We start from the raw sequence: 19,811 nt of genomic DNA on the forward strand, positions 1-19,811 counted from the left end.
ATTATTTTTCATATTTTTTACTATTATTTTAATTTAATCTATGATCTTTGTATTTGTAAAAAAAATATTTTTTATGACTACGCGAAGCGCGGTCAAGTGCACTAATATATATATAAAGGAGAATGTTAGAATAGGTGATGTGGCACCTCTGAATGGCCCCGATTCCTATATATCTTTTATTTCCTTTTTTGATTTTTTTCACCATTTTTTGCATTGATCAATTTGTTTAATAAATAAAAAAACTATTATATCTCATGAGTTACAAAAAACCTACATCCATTTACATTTTTTATTTAAGTAACGTGTCCCTTCAACTTTCTTCTATCAAATTCTTATGACTTGAACAATCTATATATAGGCAATGGTTTACTCGAAAGACAACATTGAACTTTTTAGCCATGGTTGAATGCAAAAGAAGAAAATTAAAGTTAGTAAGTTTTCAATATATGTGGTTTTGAGCATTGGACCCCTTACTTTGTATGATTTAGAATTGATTGAATTTTACTGAATATTTCACATGTACAATCATTTGCTAATCTTAAGAAATTTTTTTGTGACTTTTCATATATTTGTGAAGGTGTGATCATTTCTTTATTTTCATGTATTAATATTATTTTGTTGTACATGTTTTAACATAACATAGCAACAACATATAAAAAGTTTTCATTCTTATTATTGAGTATTAACAATTTCAGCTTTATGATATACCTTATTTTTTTTACTAAAAATTTATCATCAACAACAATATAACAAATCATGAAATTGTGGGTTCAAATCATCAAGAAATCAAAAAGGTGGGAGTTCTAATTAACCTTTTGCCAAAAGCATTCATTGGTATCGTCTCTGTCATGGCTTCAAGGAGCTTTCTACCTCAAAACTCTATTCATGTAAAGCCATTATGTTGTCAAGATGCAAAACGATTAGGGACAAAACATGAACCTTTACATGTTCGTAAAATATGAGATTCGTTTGAGAGGATACAACCTTATGCTTCTTGATAAGTAAACTCCACATTTGTGACTTAAGAACAAATGAAGGATTTATTTCTTTTGGTATCAACTTAAGTCATATTAACACCTCACATGTATATACAAATTACTGTTTCTCTCAAACAAATGAAACATTTGATAATGGCAAAAGAAAACTGTTTGTGCTACTTCAGTTTTGGAGAAGAAAATAGACTCCACGAACCTCCTAAACATGATTAATAATTAGAAAGTGGATATTTAAGAAGAGAAGATGTCTTTGCATATTTGCTTTTGCCATTAGTAAATGGTGCCCCTTCTTACACTTTTTATCTTTCATATATTTGTCATTAATCGTCTAATTTTTTTTTGCTTGTTATTTATAAAGTTTGCCCCTCACTTTGGTCAATTCGTACAACTATTGTTAGAAAATCATCTTGTATTGCTCTTGCCATTAATAAAACTCTGGTGTAAAATATCTGAGAGACTTTACGTTCAAATTTATCCATCAACTTTTGATTATGTTCTAAGATTGTGCACAAATTAGATATTCGTTTATGTCAAAGGAAAAAAATAAAATGTTATAAGGGATTAAAATTAGACCAAAAAATTAATGCATGGCGAAATTGCTTAATTACACGATAGAATCTTATCTGGCCCTTTTTACACCATGTAGCACTACAAATCTGTTGCTGCTTATAGAGACCAGCTTAAATTTTTCTCTTTACATACTTGATCACAGAGTGAACAAAAAAATTCAAATATATGAATATAACATATTTGAATAAATGAATTATTTAATCATAATCAAGACGGTTTCTTAAATTGGCTATACGTTATAATTTAAGAGGTTTGCTTCAACTGTCTACACGTTATAATTTAAGAGAGTTGTTTCATTTTTCATATGCTTCATGATTTAATTATGAATGAGTAGTGATCTTTCAGTTTGATTTCAGTTTCATTGATCATCACCGCAGATTGAAATTGTGCATAAAAAATAAAGAGACACAAAATTAAATAATATATGACTTATCATGTTTTAATGTATATGACATCGGACGAAAATGCTAACTCAAAAGTTTCAATAAGTTGGGTGAAAATAATAGAGATGTTACCTGTTTCATTATTTTTCATACGCATTTTACACACAACTCAATAGTTTTTAAAATAGCATTTACATATTTTCCTTAATATTCATAAAGAATATTAATGGTGGTACATTAATAGGTATACTTGAAATGGTAGAATTGCATACGAAAGGGTGGGATAGTCTAAATATGAAAAAGTGATATTCTTTTTTAGACGGATTAAAAATATAAGTGTGTCACATAAATAGAATCGATAAAAAAAAGAGTTATAATATTTTCCACTCGATCCAAGAAAATGGCCGTTACAGCAAAGTTACTATTGATATACCTTATTTTTGTGTACCAAAAATTTATCATCAGCAGCAATATAAAAAATCATGAAATTACGGGTTCAAATAATCAAAAAATCAAAAAGGTAAGAGTTCTAATAAAATTTTTTCCAAAAGCATTCATTGGTGTCGTCTCTGTCTTGACTTCAAGGAGCTTTCCACCTCTAAACTCTATTTGTGTAAAGCCATTATGTTGTCAAGATGCAAAACGACGAGGGACAAAACATGAACCTTTACATTCCAAGAAAGTGCACTGTCATTAATAGGCTGGCCACTTCCAAGGATCATGCATCTGTCCAGCTCAACGCGTTGGACATTTGAATGAGTTTGGCCGATATACTGGCCAATTAACCACTTATGGGTATTCGGATGAGTTTGCCACATGATATTCTCTAGCAAAAGACAAAAACTGAAGTTGGACAACAATGAGAATTCTCTATTTGCTTTTGTTAGCGATATTCATTTAAAATATGAACGTATTTTTAATCTTTGTATATATAATTCAAAGAAGACAATAAGCATCAGGAGTTGGGACTACAGCTTTAGCAATTCTTGCATAGTTCATTTGAGTATCTCTTTTTGTTGTCTCTCTTCCTCAAGTAGTATAGCTATTTTCCTTTTGCTTTTTTCTTTTTTCAAAAAAAAAAAAAAATATCTTATAGAACATCCTTTTTTTCCTTAACCATTAATTATTTTAGTTCTTTTTAATGATTTGAATTTAATAATTTAATAATTAGATTGGTGAACGAAAGAGAACGAAAATGTAAAAAGTGATGAAGTCAAAAAACGAAAAAAGAAAAGGAATGGTGATGTGACAAAATATAAACAAAGCAATTGGACTAATGAGTAGAAATATATTGTGAAAATGATATAAAACTAAAAAAGATTATAAAGGGTTAAAATATTATTCCTTCAGAAGTGACGCCTTTAAATCTAATATTAAACTTAAAGAAAATGATATCTCTTACCCTCTTATAATTTGAATAGGCGTAAAGATCTTTTTTAAATCACTTACGTGCAAAAATAAAGATCTCTTATGCGTAAGAATGAGATCTCTTTTAAAAATGATATAAAATTAAAAAAAAATTATAAAAGTTTAGAAAACAATATCTCCAAACTTGCAAGACAATTCCTCTTACAAGTCTCTTTTTAATGTGTTGAATTTGATACTTTTTTAAATTAGTTTTAATATGTTTAGATGAAAAAAAAAAACTAATAAATTCATGTTCTTTAAAATGTTGCATCCAAGTGTACAGTTAACTATTTAGAAATAACTTCTTAACAAAAAATTAATAAATAGTAACATTTTGAAAAGCTCACTCTAAAAACTTATGAAAAAGATAATGATTCATTTGTATTTTGTCGATGATATAAAATAAAAAAACAAGTGTGTCATAATTTTTATTCTTTTAAATAAATTTTAAAAAATTATATAAATTGTATGTATTTGATTTTAATATTTTTGTGCTAATTCGTTGGAGTTACTCTTTTTGCAGTTGATATTACTAATATATTCTAATTCATTAAAGGATAACTATAGAAATTATTAAAATGACAAAAGAAACTGTGTGATCAAAGTAATATGAGTTACTGTATTACTACTATTAATAAGAGTTAATAAGAGTGAAAAAGCAGGCAGTTCTTCGTCAACATACCTGCTTCTTCACCTGTTTCAGCTGCTCCGTAATTTTATTATATTATTCCTAATTAATTATTTTAAGTCATTTATATATAAGAAAATTAATAATATTTAATTAAAAATGCGATAAAATAGATATTTATGGCATGTCTATTTCAGTTGCTTCAATAGTAGTTTTATTATATCACCTCAGATTATTTATTATATGTCATCTAGGTATTAAAAAATTAATAATATTTAATAAATAATAAAATAGATATAAATAATAAATTAATTCTTGATATTTTAAATTAATAGAACATCTTATATGAGACTCATTTAAGAAAATTCACTAGTATATTTGCTCCATGATTTTACTATATTACCCCTAATTAATTATTGTAAGACATTTACATATAAAAGAATTAATAATATTTAATAAAAAAGGGTAAAATAGACATTTATGACATGTCTACTTCAGCTGTTTCAACCGTAATTTTACTATATCACCCCTAATTAATTATTATAAGTCATTTAGGTATTAAAAATTTGATAATATTTAATAAAAATAAAATTGACATAAAATGATAAATTAATGCTTGATGTTTTAAATTAACACGACATCTTATATGAGACTCATTTAAATTTTTTTCACAAATATTTTCTTATAGTAATTTTGTTATATTACTTCTAATTAGGTATTATAAGTCACTTAGGACATATCCGCTTCGCTGCTTCAATCATAAAATTTGGTTGACTCTCGAATTTATTTCAGTACTACTTAAATTGGAATAGAAGAAAAAGTATTATAAATCATAATAATTAAAAACTTAAATTATTTTAAGATTATAAGTGACTATTAATGCCATAAAATTTTGGATAAGGAGAGTAACATATATTATTTAAAAATTACATAAAAATATTATAAATTACAATAGGTAACAATTTAAAATATTTTAAAACATATTAAGAATCTGATTGATTATCTATCTTATATTTGTGTCATATAAATTCGGGATAGTTTTGGCATTTTATAATTTGCATGTTTCATTGTTTTAATTTAGTAATTTGTTGATGTAAATGATGTTTTTGAATTTAACATATTTTGAAAATTTAGTGCTTTGTTAATCATATAGTAAAGCATATGATTGACTTTTGAAATTCTAATAGTGTCACATAAGTTGCGATAAAACAAGTAACATAAATTATTTGAAATTACATTAATAGATACCAAAATCACAAAGATTAACAACTTAAAATATTTTAAAAAATATATTAGTAAAAAAAATTGATTGACTCACTAAATTTTAAAATTGGGACAAAGCGAGTTACATAAATTTACTAAATTATATAAAAGATACTATAAATCATAATGATTAGCAACTTAAATTATTTAAAAATTTATAGTAATAAAATTTTTACTAACACTCCAAATGCTATTTGTGCTACATAAATTGAGATAACATAAATAATATATGTTGGGCCCGTGATGGCACGGGCTACGATATCTAGTTTAACTATAGTAACAAAGAATATTCATCAAATTTATTTTTTTGGTCAATATTATATTTTCAATAATGAAATATTTTCTTACTATAACTAGCTAGACTTTTAATTATTAATTATTTACAATTAATACACTTAATATTGATGCCATTATAATTTCTTAATGTGTGTTACTCATTTTTTGCAATTACTCCATGTTTATCATCCTCTTTAATTAGTACTAGTAATACAAAATTTTAATTACTTCAAAGATAAGTAACATATTATACACTATCAATTAAAGGTCCAACACGAAATCTTTTTTTCCTCTTTAAACTAAACTATTTCACATAAAAATTTTGAGACTTGTCATCTTAAAGCAGTTTGGATGTACTTAAATACATTAAAGAGGGATGCTTTAATAGTGTAACTGTTTTGACCGTCTTCATGTTCCTAAAAAGATATCAATGTTTAGTTTTAAAAAAACCTTATTTTATTTCATTGTCTTTATAAATTATATATATCCAATTTTTTAACATGAAAGAGAATGACAAAGTAAATAGTTGTTGATTGATTTATATTTTTTGTGAAAAACATTTTTCTTCATACCAAACACACCATTGATATCTTCTTAAAGCCCCTCAACAAATCATTGTCTTTTCCCTGATAGCCCTCGTTAGTTTTTTCTCTAGTGAATTTTAAAATTAGTGCTATGGATGGTCTTAGCTTTATATTAGTGATAAATTAGTAGATTATCAAATAAATTAGGTAATTAGCATCATGAATTAATTTTTTCGCTAATTTTAGTATTTTTTATAGTAATGGAGAGACAGATTGATAGAATTTAAAAGTTGTATGAAAAAATAATGAGGCAATAAAGCATTAGACATATATTCCTTCCCCGTCATCAACTAGACATATTCTCTTAATTAAATTTAAGTTCCTTTTCGAGAAATTGAAAAAAATCAAATAGAAATTTTGAAAGGTATAATTCAATTTAGGTATATAAATTCAATTCTTTTGCATATATATGTTACCCAAATAAAGTACTATTCTTCTCGAAGTATTCTTGAGATTGTGAATATGTATTAATCCATTTCAATAGGTAACTTCAAAATTTCATTAGTTTAATAAAATTTGATATGATAGAAGTGTGTATTAAACTTTTATTTATTTGAGTTTAATGTAATTAATTTTATATGATCAAAATAATTCTAATTTAATAATTTTAACTCATTTTACGACCGCGCGAGCGCGGTTGAGTTACCTAATTATTAAATAAGAAACACTAAAAAGAGAGAAAAAGAAAAAAGAAGTAAATAAAAAGTTAAAGAAGATAAAAGTGAGATTGTTTTTCAAAAGAGGCATGATTAAAAGGTGAATTGAATTATCCCAAACACCTCTCTCTCTGGAGCTTTGCACTAGTTTACGAAATGGGCGGAGAGCTGTTCGAAGATTTGCCTCCGCTGGCTGCGCCACCGTCTTCCGCCAATGTTTCCCCCGTCATTCCGACGGAGATTTCGCCGGCACCACCACTTCCTCCGCCTCCTCCTGCTCTGAAAAGTGCCCTTAAACGTACTAAACCACCTACTGAATCACAACCTGAAAGTAAGTCAATTTTCTTTGCTTAATTATTAGACGTTTCTAACACTCTACGGTTCTTTTTTTTGTGTTTCGCATATGATACAAAAAATAGAATGTTGAATGCTTTGATTTTGAATTAAGGGTTAAAACACACTGAGATGCAATTAAAACGGACAAATGAGTTTGTCAATTAAGTTGCGTAAAGTGACAATTTTTTTTTAAAAGTTTTTTTTTACACTTTTACCCCAACAACGGTAAAAATTGGACAATTGAATAGTTGTTAGGAGAACTAATGTTGTTGTTGCAGTTGTTTGAAGCACTTGACCCTTCTAACTTAATTAATAATTAATATTGCGGGACCCACACATCCCATTAAATTAATCGGAGACTTGAGAGGCACTTTGCCTGATTGAGTCGATGGTTTTTTGGAAACAACCTTCTACCTCCACAAGGTAGTGGTCTGCATACACTCTACCTGCCCTCTTGACCACTTGTGGAACTTCTATGTTGTTTTCAAGTTTATACCTGACCTATGAGGGCATTTGGTCAAGAATATTGTGAGTTTTTTGAAGAAAAAAAGAGTGGTTTTTGTTTTCAAAGTGAAAAATGATGTTTAAAAATTGGAGTTGTTTCTTTTTGTATTTCTGTGAATAAAAACAGTTTTTTGGTGGTTTTTTTTGAATTCATGCGAATTCTGAAATTTAACTTCAAGTTGAATTCAGTAATTTTACGGCCAAAACATGTTTTCTGGAGTTGAACTCCGGAAAAAAGGTAAAATATTTCATGTCCAAATGCCTCTTATGAGTTTCCTGCCTGACCAACTATTTATCGAACCACACCTCAACTATGAATAGTTCACTTTGAAATATCACGATCGTTCAGCTAGAAAAGTGAACAATTGATAGTTGAGGTGTGTTTTGATAAATAGTTGGTGATAGTTCAGGTAGGAAACTCAAAAGACTGTGATGCATTATGTGTGTTTGTGACCATTAATTCCTTGATTTTATAAGTTTCTCGACTGAAATTCTGGTTGTTCTTTGAGATCCTTTATGCCTAATTCACATGAATTAAGCAGGGAATAGGGGATATTTAACTGGTTTGTGTAATTTGGAGCTTTGAAGATTTAGTAAGTTTTGAACTATTTAGAGACTTCCTTTTAGGATTTATGAACCATTCATTAGTGAGATTTTTGATTGATGTTTACGGGTTTACTACATATATATAGTAATTCTCTGATTTATTTTCCAATCCTTCATGTCAATTTCGGTTATTTACAAGAAAATTGAAATTGGGAGACGTTAAATAAGTTCACGTGTCTCATGAAGTCTACGAAGCTGTGTCTAGTAGAACCTTGCTTATTAATGTGTTGCTCATGGCATCTATAATTAGGGGACTCCAAGGGCATTTTAGGAATCTGATCTTCTTTCATAAACTAGATAATGTGATAGAGCTACTACATCATAGGATGTTACTTCCGACTCTAGAAAGGCTTCAACTTGGATTTAATTGTTGTGTTCTAAACAATAGTGAATAAAGCTGAAGTAAATTAGTCTATGCAATTTCATCTTTCTGTGATTTAGTATTGGAATGAAATGGACCTGTTTATAGTATAACAACAAGAACAAAACCAGTATAATTTCACAGGTGGGGTCTGAGGAGGGTAGAGCATACTCAGGCCTTACCCTACCCTCTAATGTGGATGTCAGGGAGGCCTCGGCTCAAGGAGAGATGAAAAAGAAGAAGTAGCAACAGCAAGATAATAAGTTAAACGAAGTAAAAGAACCAATCTGGCCGTACTAGAGAGCTAAGCATAAGCAAATGTCAAATAATACTCCTTGAACGGAAAAGAAATACCTCGGAACCTACTAATTCTCACCTCGGACCTCCACACCTTCTTAGCTGTGCCATGTCCTGATCGAATGAAATTGGCAATATAAATTTCATATGACCTATCCCAACTATTGGGGAATTGATGGGTAATTCATGGATTGATCTGTCCCTTTTTGGTTTTGGAGTTCTCAACAATCTGTCCCTCTAGTAGAATAGAAATTTTCTGTTACACATATTCTAGCAATTCACTTTTGAGAACTTCTCCCTTTTGTTGTCCTATAACTTGTTACTATTTGTTTGTTGTTGGATGGTCAATATTTGAGTTTGGTAAACTATTGAGTTGGGTAGAGTATTGAGTAGCTGTTGTTGATTTGCAGCTTCTGCTCCTGAAAAAAAGCGATTGAGGTTTAAAACAACCACTGATGCCTCGGAGACACAAGTTATTGAGGCCATGAAAAAAATAGCATTACATATAAAGAACACCTCAAAGTTTAGCAAGGCGTCAAAGCTTGCGCTGCAGCTGATTCAGGCTGGCAGTGTAAAGCCTGCTACTAGTGATCATTTCTTCGCCATTCTTGAAGCTGCAATGTCATCGCTCTCCACCTGTCATGAGCCCTCGGTACGAGCGAATTATCACGAGTTATTCACAGCTGCACAAGATACAATCGAGGTGAGCAGCGCATCAAGTGGCTCTGTTGGACATCTTATGCTCGAACTTGTCTGATTATAAACATTTCTCTTGTAGTGTTTTCCAAAGAAACAGCAAAATATGATAACTACGTGGACCATGAGGGCTGTGGTAGCTAATGACCTCTTCACAGACGACAGTTTCGTGGTATGCTTTTGTCTTATTTTGTTTCCAATGTGTCTTTTCCAATAGAGTTCTTCTTTAATAAGTCTATTCCAACAGATTGCTATGCAGTTCGTTAGCAAGTGTCTCATGAAATGTTATTCTGGATTCCAATCTACTACTTTGAAGGCACTCGTTTTGTTAAGTTATGAAGTCACTCTAGCGAGTAGCACTTCTTCACAAAAATTCTTTGCAATGTGATCTGCTGTTATATGATCAGAGTGCGTAGTATTTAGTTCATTGAAGGGTGTTATAAAGCTTCTGGATTTCTCGACACAGTAACACCATTGCTCTTGTTGTAACTAAGTAGTCCAAAGTTGCATGCTTGATTCAAAAGGAAGAGAGTGTTAGTCTCTCCAACTGCCAAAGCATGTAGTCTTACAAAGAGAACCAACAAGGTCCTGCTAACTTTTAGGTGAGAAAGGTAACTTCTAGGTTATCAATCTGAACAAGGGAGCCTATGCGAGCTAAGATGGATCTATGTCAAGCTCAATGTAATTCAACTGAGACTTGGTGATGGCTTGCTGCTGCAGAGTGACAACATCATGATAACTTGACTTATATTGAAAGGTTGAAATAGAAGTATTACTGCTACATTTTGGAACTGAAAAAAAATAGAGAGTTGATTTCTACGAGACTAAAAATAATGTGATTATTTTTTATAAAGTAGTAACAATGTGGTTTCATCTTACATACTTTTTAGGCTGACTGCCACGTGAGCTTATTCTATTTGAGCTTGAGCTTTAATACAGCAGGCACCCAGTTCAGCTAAGCTCGAGTTGCTTGAGAACCAGCTCAGTTTGGGTGCACTGTTTATCCGAAAACTAGTCCTCCAAGCTGTCTTTACTTGAGAATGAGGGACTAATGTTTACAACTCAATACTAGGATCACAGGAAGCATATGTGAGGTGCTATTTGACCTTATAGTTGGATCTAAAGATTTTTTTATTCAATCAAACTTTTAGTGCAGAAAAGTTTCACTTCTGTTTGCGGTAAAAAGAAAGAAAGAAACCCAGCACAGTACAGGTGACGTTTGATAACATTTTTGGCAAAGTCTACATTTAGTTAAAACGATTGATGGCTTCGTGGGATGTATATTTTTGTCAATTTGAGTTAAAGAAATTTAAGATTAAAGAGTTGATGGAATACTTAGCGAGTTTTCAGAACAAAAATGGGCAAATTGCATCTTAGCCTTTTGGTTTACTCTACATGCAAAAAAAAGGGTGATATCTGCAATTTATGATTGACACCTTACAGGGAAGAGTGACAATCTATTTGAAACTTGAAACTGACCCTCTTCTCATAGTTGACAACTTGCATGGCTAACAAATACTATTACTCTTTCTGAATATGTGGTAGAACTGTGTATTTTTTTTCTTTTGACAAACACATGTGCAACATCCTGGGATCTGGAAACTTCTATGAGGAACACTCTTTAAGTCTTTGAGTAGGTATTTCTTGTTGGAAAGCACGGATAACCATGATTTCCATGTAAAACACTTACTGCTCCAATGATTTTTTGTGAACTGTAAAAAGATCAAATAATGGAAATTTAATAATGGTCTAGGTGAAAACTTGAGGAGGAGGTATATTTAAAGACATGGAATGTCTTTGTGGAAGAAGCAGCATCAGATGTAATTTGGGAGTGTTCTGGTAATTTTTTTATGACTCATCTATAAAAGAGAAAAAACGGAAAAGAGCATTGGCAGTTATGAACTGCAGGAGTTGAAATAACATAATAATATCCCTTAGGTCAAAATGAGGCGAAGAATGGTTGATGTTTACAATCCTTTACGCTATGTTGCACGGACTCTCCAAAATTGTGGTCACACTGATGTTAGATTTTCCAAAATGCGCTACTTTTGGAGTACCCGACACACAACTGTCGACATTTTTGAAGAGTTCGAGCAACATCTCTTATAAGTGGAGTTGGATTAAGTTGTTTCTTGAATAAGGTAAGTGGGAGTTGGCTCAAGTTGTTAATGCATTTTTAGGAGTTTGTCTTCTAGTTAACTTCCTTTATTCTACTATTTTATATCTTCGGTGGTGTTTGGATTGGCTTATTTTTAAGTGCTTCTGCTTTTAAACATTTTTTTTAATTTTAGTAATGTTTGGCAAACCTAAAAAGTACTTTTAAGCACTCACTTATAGGCCAAAAAAATACAAAATTATGCCAAAAGCCAAAAGTAGGATCTCCCCTACTTATGACTTTTAGCTTTTAGCTTATAAACTACTTTTTAAAAGCTCATCCAAACACCCTCGATTCATCTCCTACCCCCATTCTTTGCAATAACTTTGACTCTCCATGACACTTATCATTCATTTTAGGGATATTCAGACTACTAACTAAAATGATTTCATAGCATCTCAGTTTTTGTACTTTTGCAATTTGACTTCTTTCATGAGCAAATAATATTGTTCTGTATACTGATAGCTTAGAAAATTTAAGAATCATTTCTGACTCACTATGACATTAATGTATTTGAATCTTTATCAAATGAAAAAGTTAAATGTCTATGAATGCTATGTGCAGAGTGATTCATTTTGGTTGTCATTACTGTTCACTTTCGTAATTGATAATTGCTAGCTTGATTTGAATGAATTTGAAATGCAGATTGGCCATGATCATGTGCGGATGACCCCAATTTCATTGTCTTCCCATCACCTATGTGGGAATTTTTTTTTCGAATGTTGCCATGCTCATTTGCTAATTAAGACAAGGAAATAGAGACAGGTTGTCTTCATCTGATCAGGTGATCAGCACTTGTGCAAGTTCCCTTTAGTTTTGATGGTCTGTTAATTTGAAGAGAAACAGTTCTCACTTTTAGCTTAGTTTGATGGATGTTAAGGACCTAATTGAATCAAATGATATATTTGAGAGACCATTTTGGTCTATGTTGCGCTGATCATTCAGAATCTTTGCAGCACTCGTGTCGATCCGACTCGATTCGAGTGTGAGTGTGGGTATGGGAGCTGCAGTGGATTTGGTCAATCTAACTTGCGTGCTTTGAATACACCGATCACCAATAAGCATAGGTTGACCAGACACTTGATTTTACTAAATAAAATATTGTGTGTTTAAGGCTGCATACAATACACCCCTGTGGTGGTGCCCTTCCCCGGACCCTGCGCATAACGGGAGCTTTAGTGCACCGGGCTGCCCTTTTTTGCCCTTTTTAAAATATTAAGTGTGTACAAAAATATAAATAGATTAGCTTTACTTTAATAATTTCAATCACGTGTCGAAATATACATTTATTGGCTATACCGTAACACCTGATGAAGCTGATTTCTAGATTCGCACATGTCAGGTGCCCACGTCGTCCAAGCAACACAGATTTTGGTCAAAACTTGTTATTAAGCTGTGATTTGTCCTAAAATTTGTTCTAAATTTGCTATTAAGCTCTGATTTGTCCTAAAATTTGTTTTCTCCATTTATCTGGGAGTATGACAGTCTTTTATCTTCTTTTTTTATCTGCTTTGATCCATTTCAGTTTTCAAAAGCAACCAACAGAATTAAAGAAACAATTTCAAATCTTCCTGTTGCAACTCAAGATGATGATGGAGAAGAGGCTGCTGCTTTGAAAGAAAAGACAGAAGCTGCGAATGAAGAAGCCGAGACAGCAGATGATAAGGAAGAGAGTGATCCATTTGGACTTGATGATTTGATTCCGAGCACATCAAAGGGGAAGCGGGTCACCCCGACTAAATCAAGAAAAGGACAAGAAGAAGAAGAAACCAAGAGATGCCTGAGATCACAACGAGAAGCGTTGATTTCCTGCTTAGAAATTGCAGCAAATCGTTACAAAACACCATGGTCGAGTATCTGTTGACAATATATGCCTTGTTATGTCATTCAATTAATTAAAATGTCGAATTCCCTGTCATCTTACAATTTCTCATAGGGTGTTACTTCTATTGGCAGGTGCCAAACAGCTATTGACATCTTAGTGAAGCATGCCTTTGATAACGTTTCAAGGTTCACCTCCTGTCAGAGAGATGCTATTGAGAAACTTTGGGCTTCTGTCCGTGATCAGCAAGTTAGGAGGAAGCAAGGGAAATCTGTCTCCGGGAAACTTGATGTAAATGCTTTCGAGCATCTCCAGCAAAAATATGCAAATGAGAAGATCAGCATCCGTCGTGCTGTTGGAGGCAGTGGGGATCGAAAGTGTCAACAGTGGCTTGGTTGATTTGATTTGATTTCTGTAGTACACAATCCTTTGATCAAGGCACATCTGGCTGCAGAATTAGTCATTTTGTAGTTATGAATTTATTTTACTATGAGAAAGAGGACTACCAAATTTGACAAATACATGAATTCAAGGGTTTGATTTAAAGTGAAACGCTGCCAAACAGAGGCGGATCCAGGATCCGGACTCTTCGAGTGCCAAGTAAAATTATCGATACATTTACGACGCTTGTTGCTCTGTTTTAATCAACAATGTTGATACATTTACGACGCTTGTTGCTCTGTTTTAATCAACAATGCTTGTATACTTCTGCTCAAGATCGAATCCACGACGCACACAAAATGGCACTTTGCCACTTGCACTAGATAGTGTTTTAGTGTTCTGGGTGGCAGATTTAATATTTTACTATATTGGTCTATATATATAGCTATACATATAGAGTTTTCGTCGAAGTTTGCGGATGACGTGCCACCCACGCCTAGAGCCGCCCCTGCCGCCAAACCTTTTCTTCTTTCCCTCGTGTGTCCTAATGAAATACACCTTTACATGTTAAAATTACTCATGCATTCATTTTTATTTGTACATTTTGGACTTTGTCCACCCCTTAAGAAACAATAACTAACGTGGATATTTGACCACAAAGACGATATGGATTAATTGATTCTTAGTCCCATATTGATTCATATTAATCAATATGATGTTCCAAGTTTCAAAACTAATTTATTGTATCTGCTCACTACCCTCTTTAGTCTAAGAGCTTGAATTTTTATTTTGGAGGCAATCAATTCAAACTAATTCATTTTAGACAATCCTTTGAAAGCGTCTCGGGATAAAATGAAAGAGTTATTTTATCCCATATTTGGTGTGAGACATTAGTTGGTACCGAAATTATTTATTCCATCATTTACACTATACTGATGAAAATTATTTATTTCATCATTTACACTGTATTGATGAAATAGGTTATCCCATATACATAGCGAAATGACTAATCCCGGAATAACTCTTTCCCAACAAAACGATCCACTAAAGGGTCGTTTGGTAGAGTGTATAAGATAATAGTGAATAGATTGTATTAGTAATGCTGGGATTAGTAGTGCGGGGATTAGTAATACTGGAATTATTTTTTCTGCAATGTTTGATTTGATGTATTGAAAACAATACGTATTGTTATATTTTAAAAAGAATAGTATTGTTTACAAAAATACCCTTTGACATATTATAACTTTGTGTATTTTCTTTGCAAAATTTTATTATTCTTTTTTAAAAATAAAAAAAGGTAAAAATATAACTAATTATTTACTTTGGAATTTTAAGATTCAATCATTCACTTATAATTTTTTTTTTATCTTTTCTTTATTTGTTCATCATTTTTTTGTTGTTTTCACTTTGTGATGTTCTTACGTTCGAGGGAGATACGTGTAACTTTTGACTGAGACAATAAAATTATTATTAACATAAATTTGTGTTCCGCAGAGTGTTAAAGCTAAGTAGAAAAATTATTTTTATTTATGAATATCCTATTTAACAAAATTAAAGCTTGTATGCAATCATGCAATTTATTTTCGAATTTTGACCAATAAGTATTTTTTAAGATAATGGAGTAGTTTTCTTTTGACTAAAATTATTTGAAGGGATATTATTATCTTGATAAATTGAAAAGAAATAACTTACATTGAATAAATTGAAAAGATTTAGAAAAAAACTAAAGAAATTTTAGGGCGTTTTTGTCTTGACACATATTTATCCATGGATTGTAATCCATGGATTACTAATCCCACCAAATTGGATGTATTAGTTATACACCCTATAATACCATGTATGGTGTATAACTAATCCATTATTAGTTATACATAACTTCAAAATTGCTACCAAACAATGTATTAAGTAATCCCACCATTTAATCCATGGATTATGAAAATAACCCACTAAGGGGTGGTTTGGTACAAAGAGAAGTTATCCATGGATTAACAATACAGGGATTAGCAATACAGGGATTAGTAATGCAGTGATTAGTAATATAGGGATTATTTTTTATCAAGTGTTTGGTTTATTGTATTAAAAACTAGATATATCATATATTTTAAAACTCAACAAAAACTTTTTTACAATTATACCCTTAAATTTTTATGAGATTTTCTACTTTATTTAACTAGTCAAGTTTCTCACCTTTTGCACAATCTTAAAAAAGTTAAAATATAAATAATAATTCTCACTCCGCTTAGTTGATCATTTATTTCTTTAAAAAAAATTGAGTTTATTTAATCAAGAAAAATTTAAAACAAACAAATAATTGTCATATTATAGAGAAATAATTTTTAAAAAAATTTAAAGCACACTATGTAAGAACATAACGGATTGTTGATAATATAATTTTAGATTTTCAAATTATATATTTATTTGACAATAATTTTTTCTATTTAAATTAATCCGTTTGTAAATTGAACAATTACAAAATAGCATAAATGTAGTTCACATTCGAAACTATCAACCAACATAAGGGAGGAAATGATATTTAAGCACTTGATCCAAATACGCAAAGAAAAAAAAAGTTGGCAAATTAAAATGTAACATAATAACCAAATTTATAGTGATTAAATTTAAAATGAAACTTAAAGAAAAATTTAATAAAAAGAATTGAGGGGTAGTTGAGTCATTTAATTCTCTTATCCGTATATTATTAAGCCATGAATAAGTAATCCCATGGTTTCTTAAGGATAAGCTAATACACTCTATGGTGTATTAGCTATCCATGTATTAGGTGGGATTAAATTTAAATTGGGCAACCAAATATTGTACATAGGTGGATTAACTTTTAATCCATGGATTATTTTATGTAATACGGCCTACCAAACGAGTCCTACACTATTTTAGGATTTAACTCTCAAGAGGTAAGGTGAAAGAATGAGCAAAATCGAGCAAAAAGGGGCTATTTATACTTGCACTAGGAAACCAGGTATTTAAAGCATTACCCTTTATTTTCCAGGTTGCACCAGCAACCTGGTGCACCAAATTTTTAAGTCCCAAAACGGACTTCGACAGGGTGTCTGAGATTCGGTTAGAGTCTGATATACGTAAACGAACAATGTAACTACACTAAATTCGACGTTTTGAACTCAATGACTATATTAAAATTTTAAAAAAATATCGTTTTCACAGAGTCGACCCCCAAAATTCGAAATCACAATTTTTTAAATCGTGGGTCGAAATGAGATTTAAAAGTCATAAAATCCAACCAAATATGTTACCACCCTAAAATTAGTATTTTGAACGCATTGGCGAAGTCGTATTTTCTATTCGATGCCATTTCAACTAAATGCGGGTCCCAACCCCATATTTAAAATTTTTTAACTTTTTGACCAACAGGTCAAAATAAGCTCGAGTGCATCGGAACCCGAACCAAAGGTCTACCTAGCCGAAAATTGACAATACAAAGTTGTTGGTACAGTACATTCAACATCCATTGCACGGATCAAAAGAGAACCCCACAGGTCCATAATAAGGCTCTCAAAGCCACCAAACTATCATAATTTTGCACAAAAGGGATCAAATACATCGAGAATCATGCCAATCACCCCCATACCCCAGAAATACCATAATAAAACTATAGGGAGGGGTAAAATAATCAAATAACATAGAAACACATATTTCACATATTTAATCAAATTTCAGGTCGTTACATCATCCACCACAAAAAATCTAGTTTGTCCTCGATTTAAGGCAAAGAAATACCTGAATCAACGAAGAGCTGGGATAAGAACTACGCATATTTTTGAATCGAACTCTTATAGCCTCATCTACATGTCGATGTCTCCACTGAACCTTAACCACAGAGATAACTCTGGAACGCAATTGTCTACCTTCTTTAACTAAAATGGATATTAGCTCCTCAACAAAAGACAATGGCTTTTCTAACTAAACGAACTCCGAATGAATGACATGGGACTCATCAGGAATGTAACGGCGAAGCATAGAAACATGAAAAGCTAGATGAACAGCCGATAAATCTGGGGACAAAGCTAACTCATACGCTACTTCACCAATGGTTCGATGAATCTTAAATGGACCAATATACCTGGTTCTAAGATTTCCCCTCTTCCTAAACCTCACCATACCCTTTATGGGTGAAACTCAAAGAAAAACATGATCACCAACCCCAAATCTCAAGGTACGAAGCCTACGATCAGCATAGCAGTTCTGCCTACTCTAAGACTTTCTAAGTCTATCTTGAATATTTTAGACTCTGTCTAAAGATTCACGAAGCAAGTTTGTACCTCGAGATCTCACCTCAAAAATATAAAACCAACCAACTAGGAAGCGATAATGCCTCAAAAGGAGCCATATCAATACTAGAATGATAGTTGCTATTATATGCATCTGCTAAGCCAAATGCTACTCCCACTGGCCACCAAAATCCATCATATAAGATCAGAGCATATCCTTCAAAATTTAAATAGACTACTCTAACTGACCATCAGTCGGGGTGAAATGTCGTGCTAAGATCAACCTGAGTACCCAAGTCATCCTGAAAGGTCATCCAAAAGTGAGATGTGAACATAAAACCTCAATAAAAAATAACGGACACTAGCATAGCATGTAGATGCACAATCTCATGAATGTAGACACGGGCCAACCTCTCAATATTGAATAAGACCTAAACCAAAATAAAATGATCTTACTTGTTCAATCGATTTGCGATAACCCAAACACTGCCAGAACCATGAGATGTATGAGGCAAACCAGTCACAAAGTCCATGGTGATATGTTTCCACTGCTACTCAGGAATGGGTAACCTCTAAAGCAAACCACCAAGTCTCATATGCTCAACCTTCACCTGCTGATAACATAGGGAGTAATCCAAAAAATCTACTATATCACGCCTCATACTACCCCACCAGTAGTGTTATCTCAAGTCACGATACATCTTAGTAACTCTTGGATGGATGGCATAACTGAAACAATGGGCCTCCTCCAATATCAACCTAATCAAGTTACCTAGTCTCAGCACACAAACCTATCCTCCAATCCAAAAAACTCCATATGAATCAAGTAAGGCTTTCTTAGCCTCCCTACTCAACACCTTATCTTAAATCAACCTCAATCCAACATCTTCAAACTAATGAGCTAGAATTTACTCCATCAAAGAAAATCTAGCCTCCACAAATGCTAAAATTCACCCATGTGTCTAAATATCAAACCTAACTATTTGGTTATGTCATGACCAAGACTACCCCCTAGTCGTAACATGGTGCTTGAAACCATAAGTAATCCCAAGCTAACCCATGAACTGGCATAGTGTTTGAGAAACTAATTTAAATTGTATAAAAACTAAATTTACTAAGTGGAAACATGATTATGAGAAAGTCAGAATAAATGTAATACTGATAAAGTTTACATCATGATAAAACTGGAGAAAGAAACTTGGATTACATGTAATGGCTTTAACTGACTATCTATGAAGCCTCTACTATACAGACTACGAGTATCTGGGACATGCCTCCAACTACTACTAATCAATACATAAGAATAATAATAGTACAGTAAATGAACTACAACTAACCGAAGTTCCTGAAATAGGAGAACTCATCACCTGCTAGCTGAGAGCTGACAACTATTTGACCCTGGTGTATGAGCTACATCTGGTACCTACATTATGAAGGATGTAGCTACAAATTCATATATGTGGCCAGCACATTGGAATGCACTGAATATATGAGCCATGTACTAAATCATGGAAATATTTAAAACATGCTTTAAAACTGAGGATATAAGTTATTTGATGAAATATACATTTAAACATAGCTATATGTGAAAATTTTAAGTCATAGTGAGATTTTATAAATCATGAGCTTAAAACAATTTTGTAAGCTGGC

The 19,811-nt window shown here is 31.9% G+C and overlaps 1 protein-coding gene across 1 annotated transcript; it reads left to right on the forward strand.

The window, feature by feature from the left end:
• The first annotated feature begins 6,740 nt into the window (after window positions 1-6,740).
• Window positions 6,741-14,207, forward strand: LOC107850920 (nucleoporin NUP159). The gene is made up of 5 exons (XM_016695757.2): window positions 6,741-7,093; window positions 9,277-9,569; window positions 9,645-9,734; window positions 13,243-13,565; window positions 13,674-14,207. The coding sequence occupies exons 1-5, from the start codon at window positions 6,919-6,921 to the stop codon at window positions 13,936-13,938; spliced, it is 1,146 nt and encodes a 381-aa protein (XP_016551243.1). The 5' UTR covers window positions 6,741-6,918; the 3' UTR covers window positions 13,939-14,207.
• The last annotated feature ends 5,604 nt before the right edge of the window (window positions 14,208-19,811 follow it).

This window comes from Capsicum annuum, chromosome 12 (assembly GCF_002878395.1).
Source record: "Capsicum annuum cultivar UCD-10X-F1 chromosome 12, UCD10Xv1.1, whole genome shotgun sequence".
In the NCBI taxonomy this organism is placed as follows: Eukaryota; Viridiplantae; Streptophyta; class Magnoliopsida; order Solanales; family Solanaceae; genus Capsicum; species Capsicum annuum.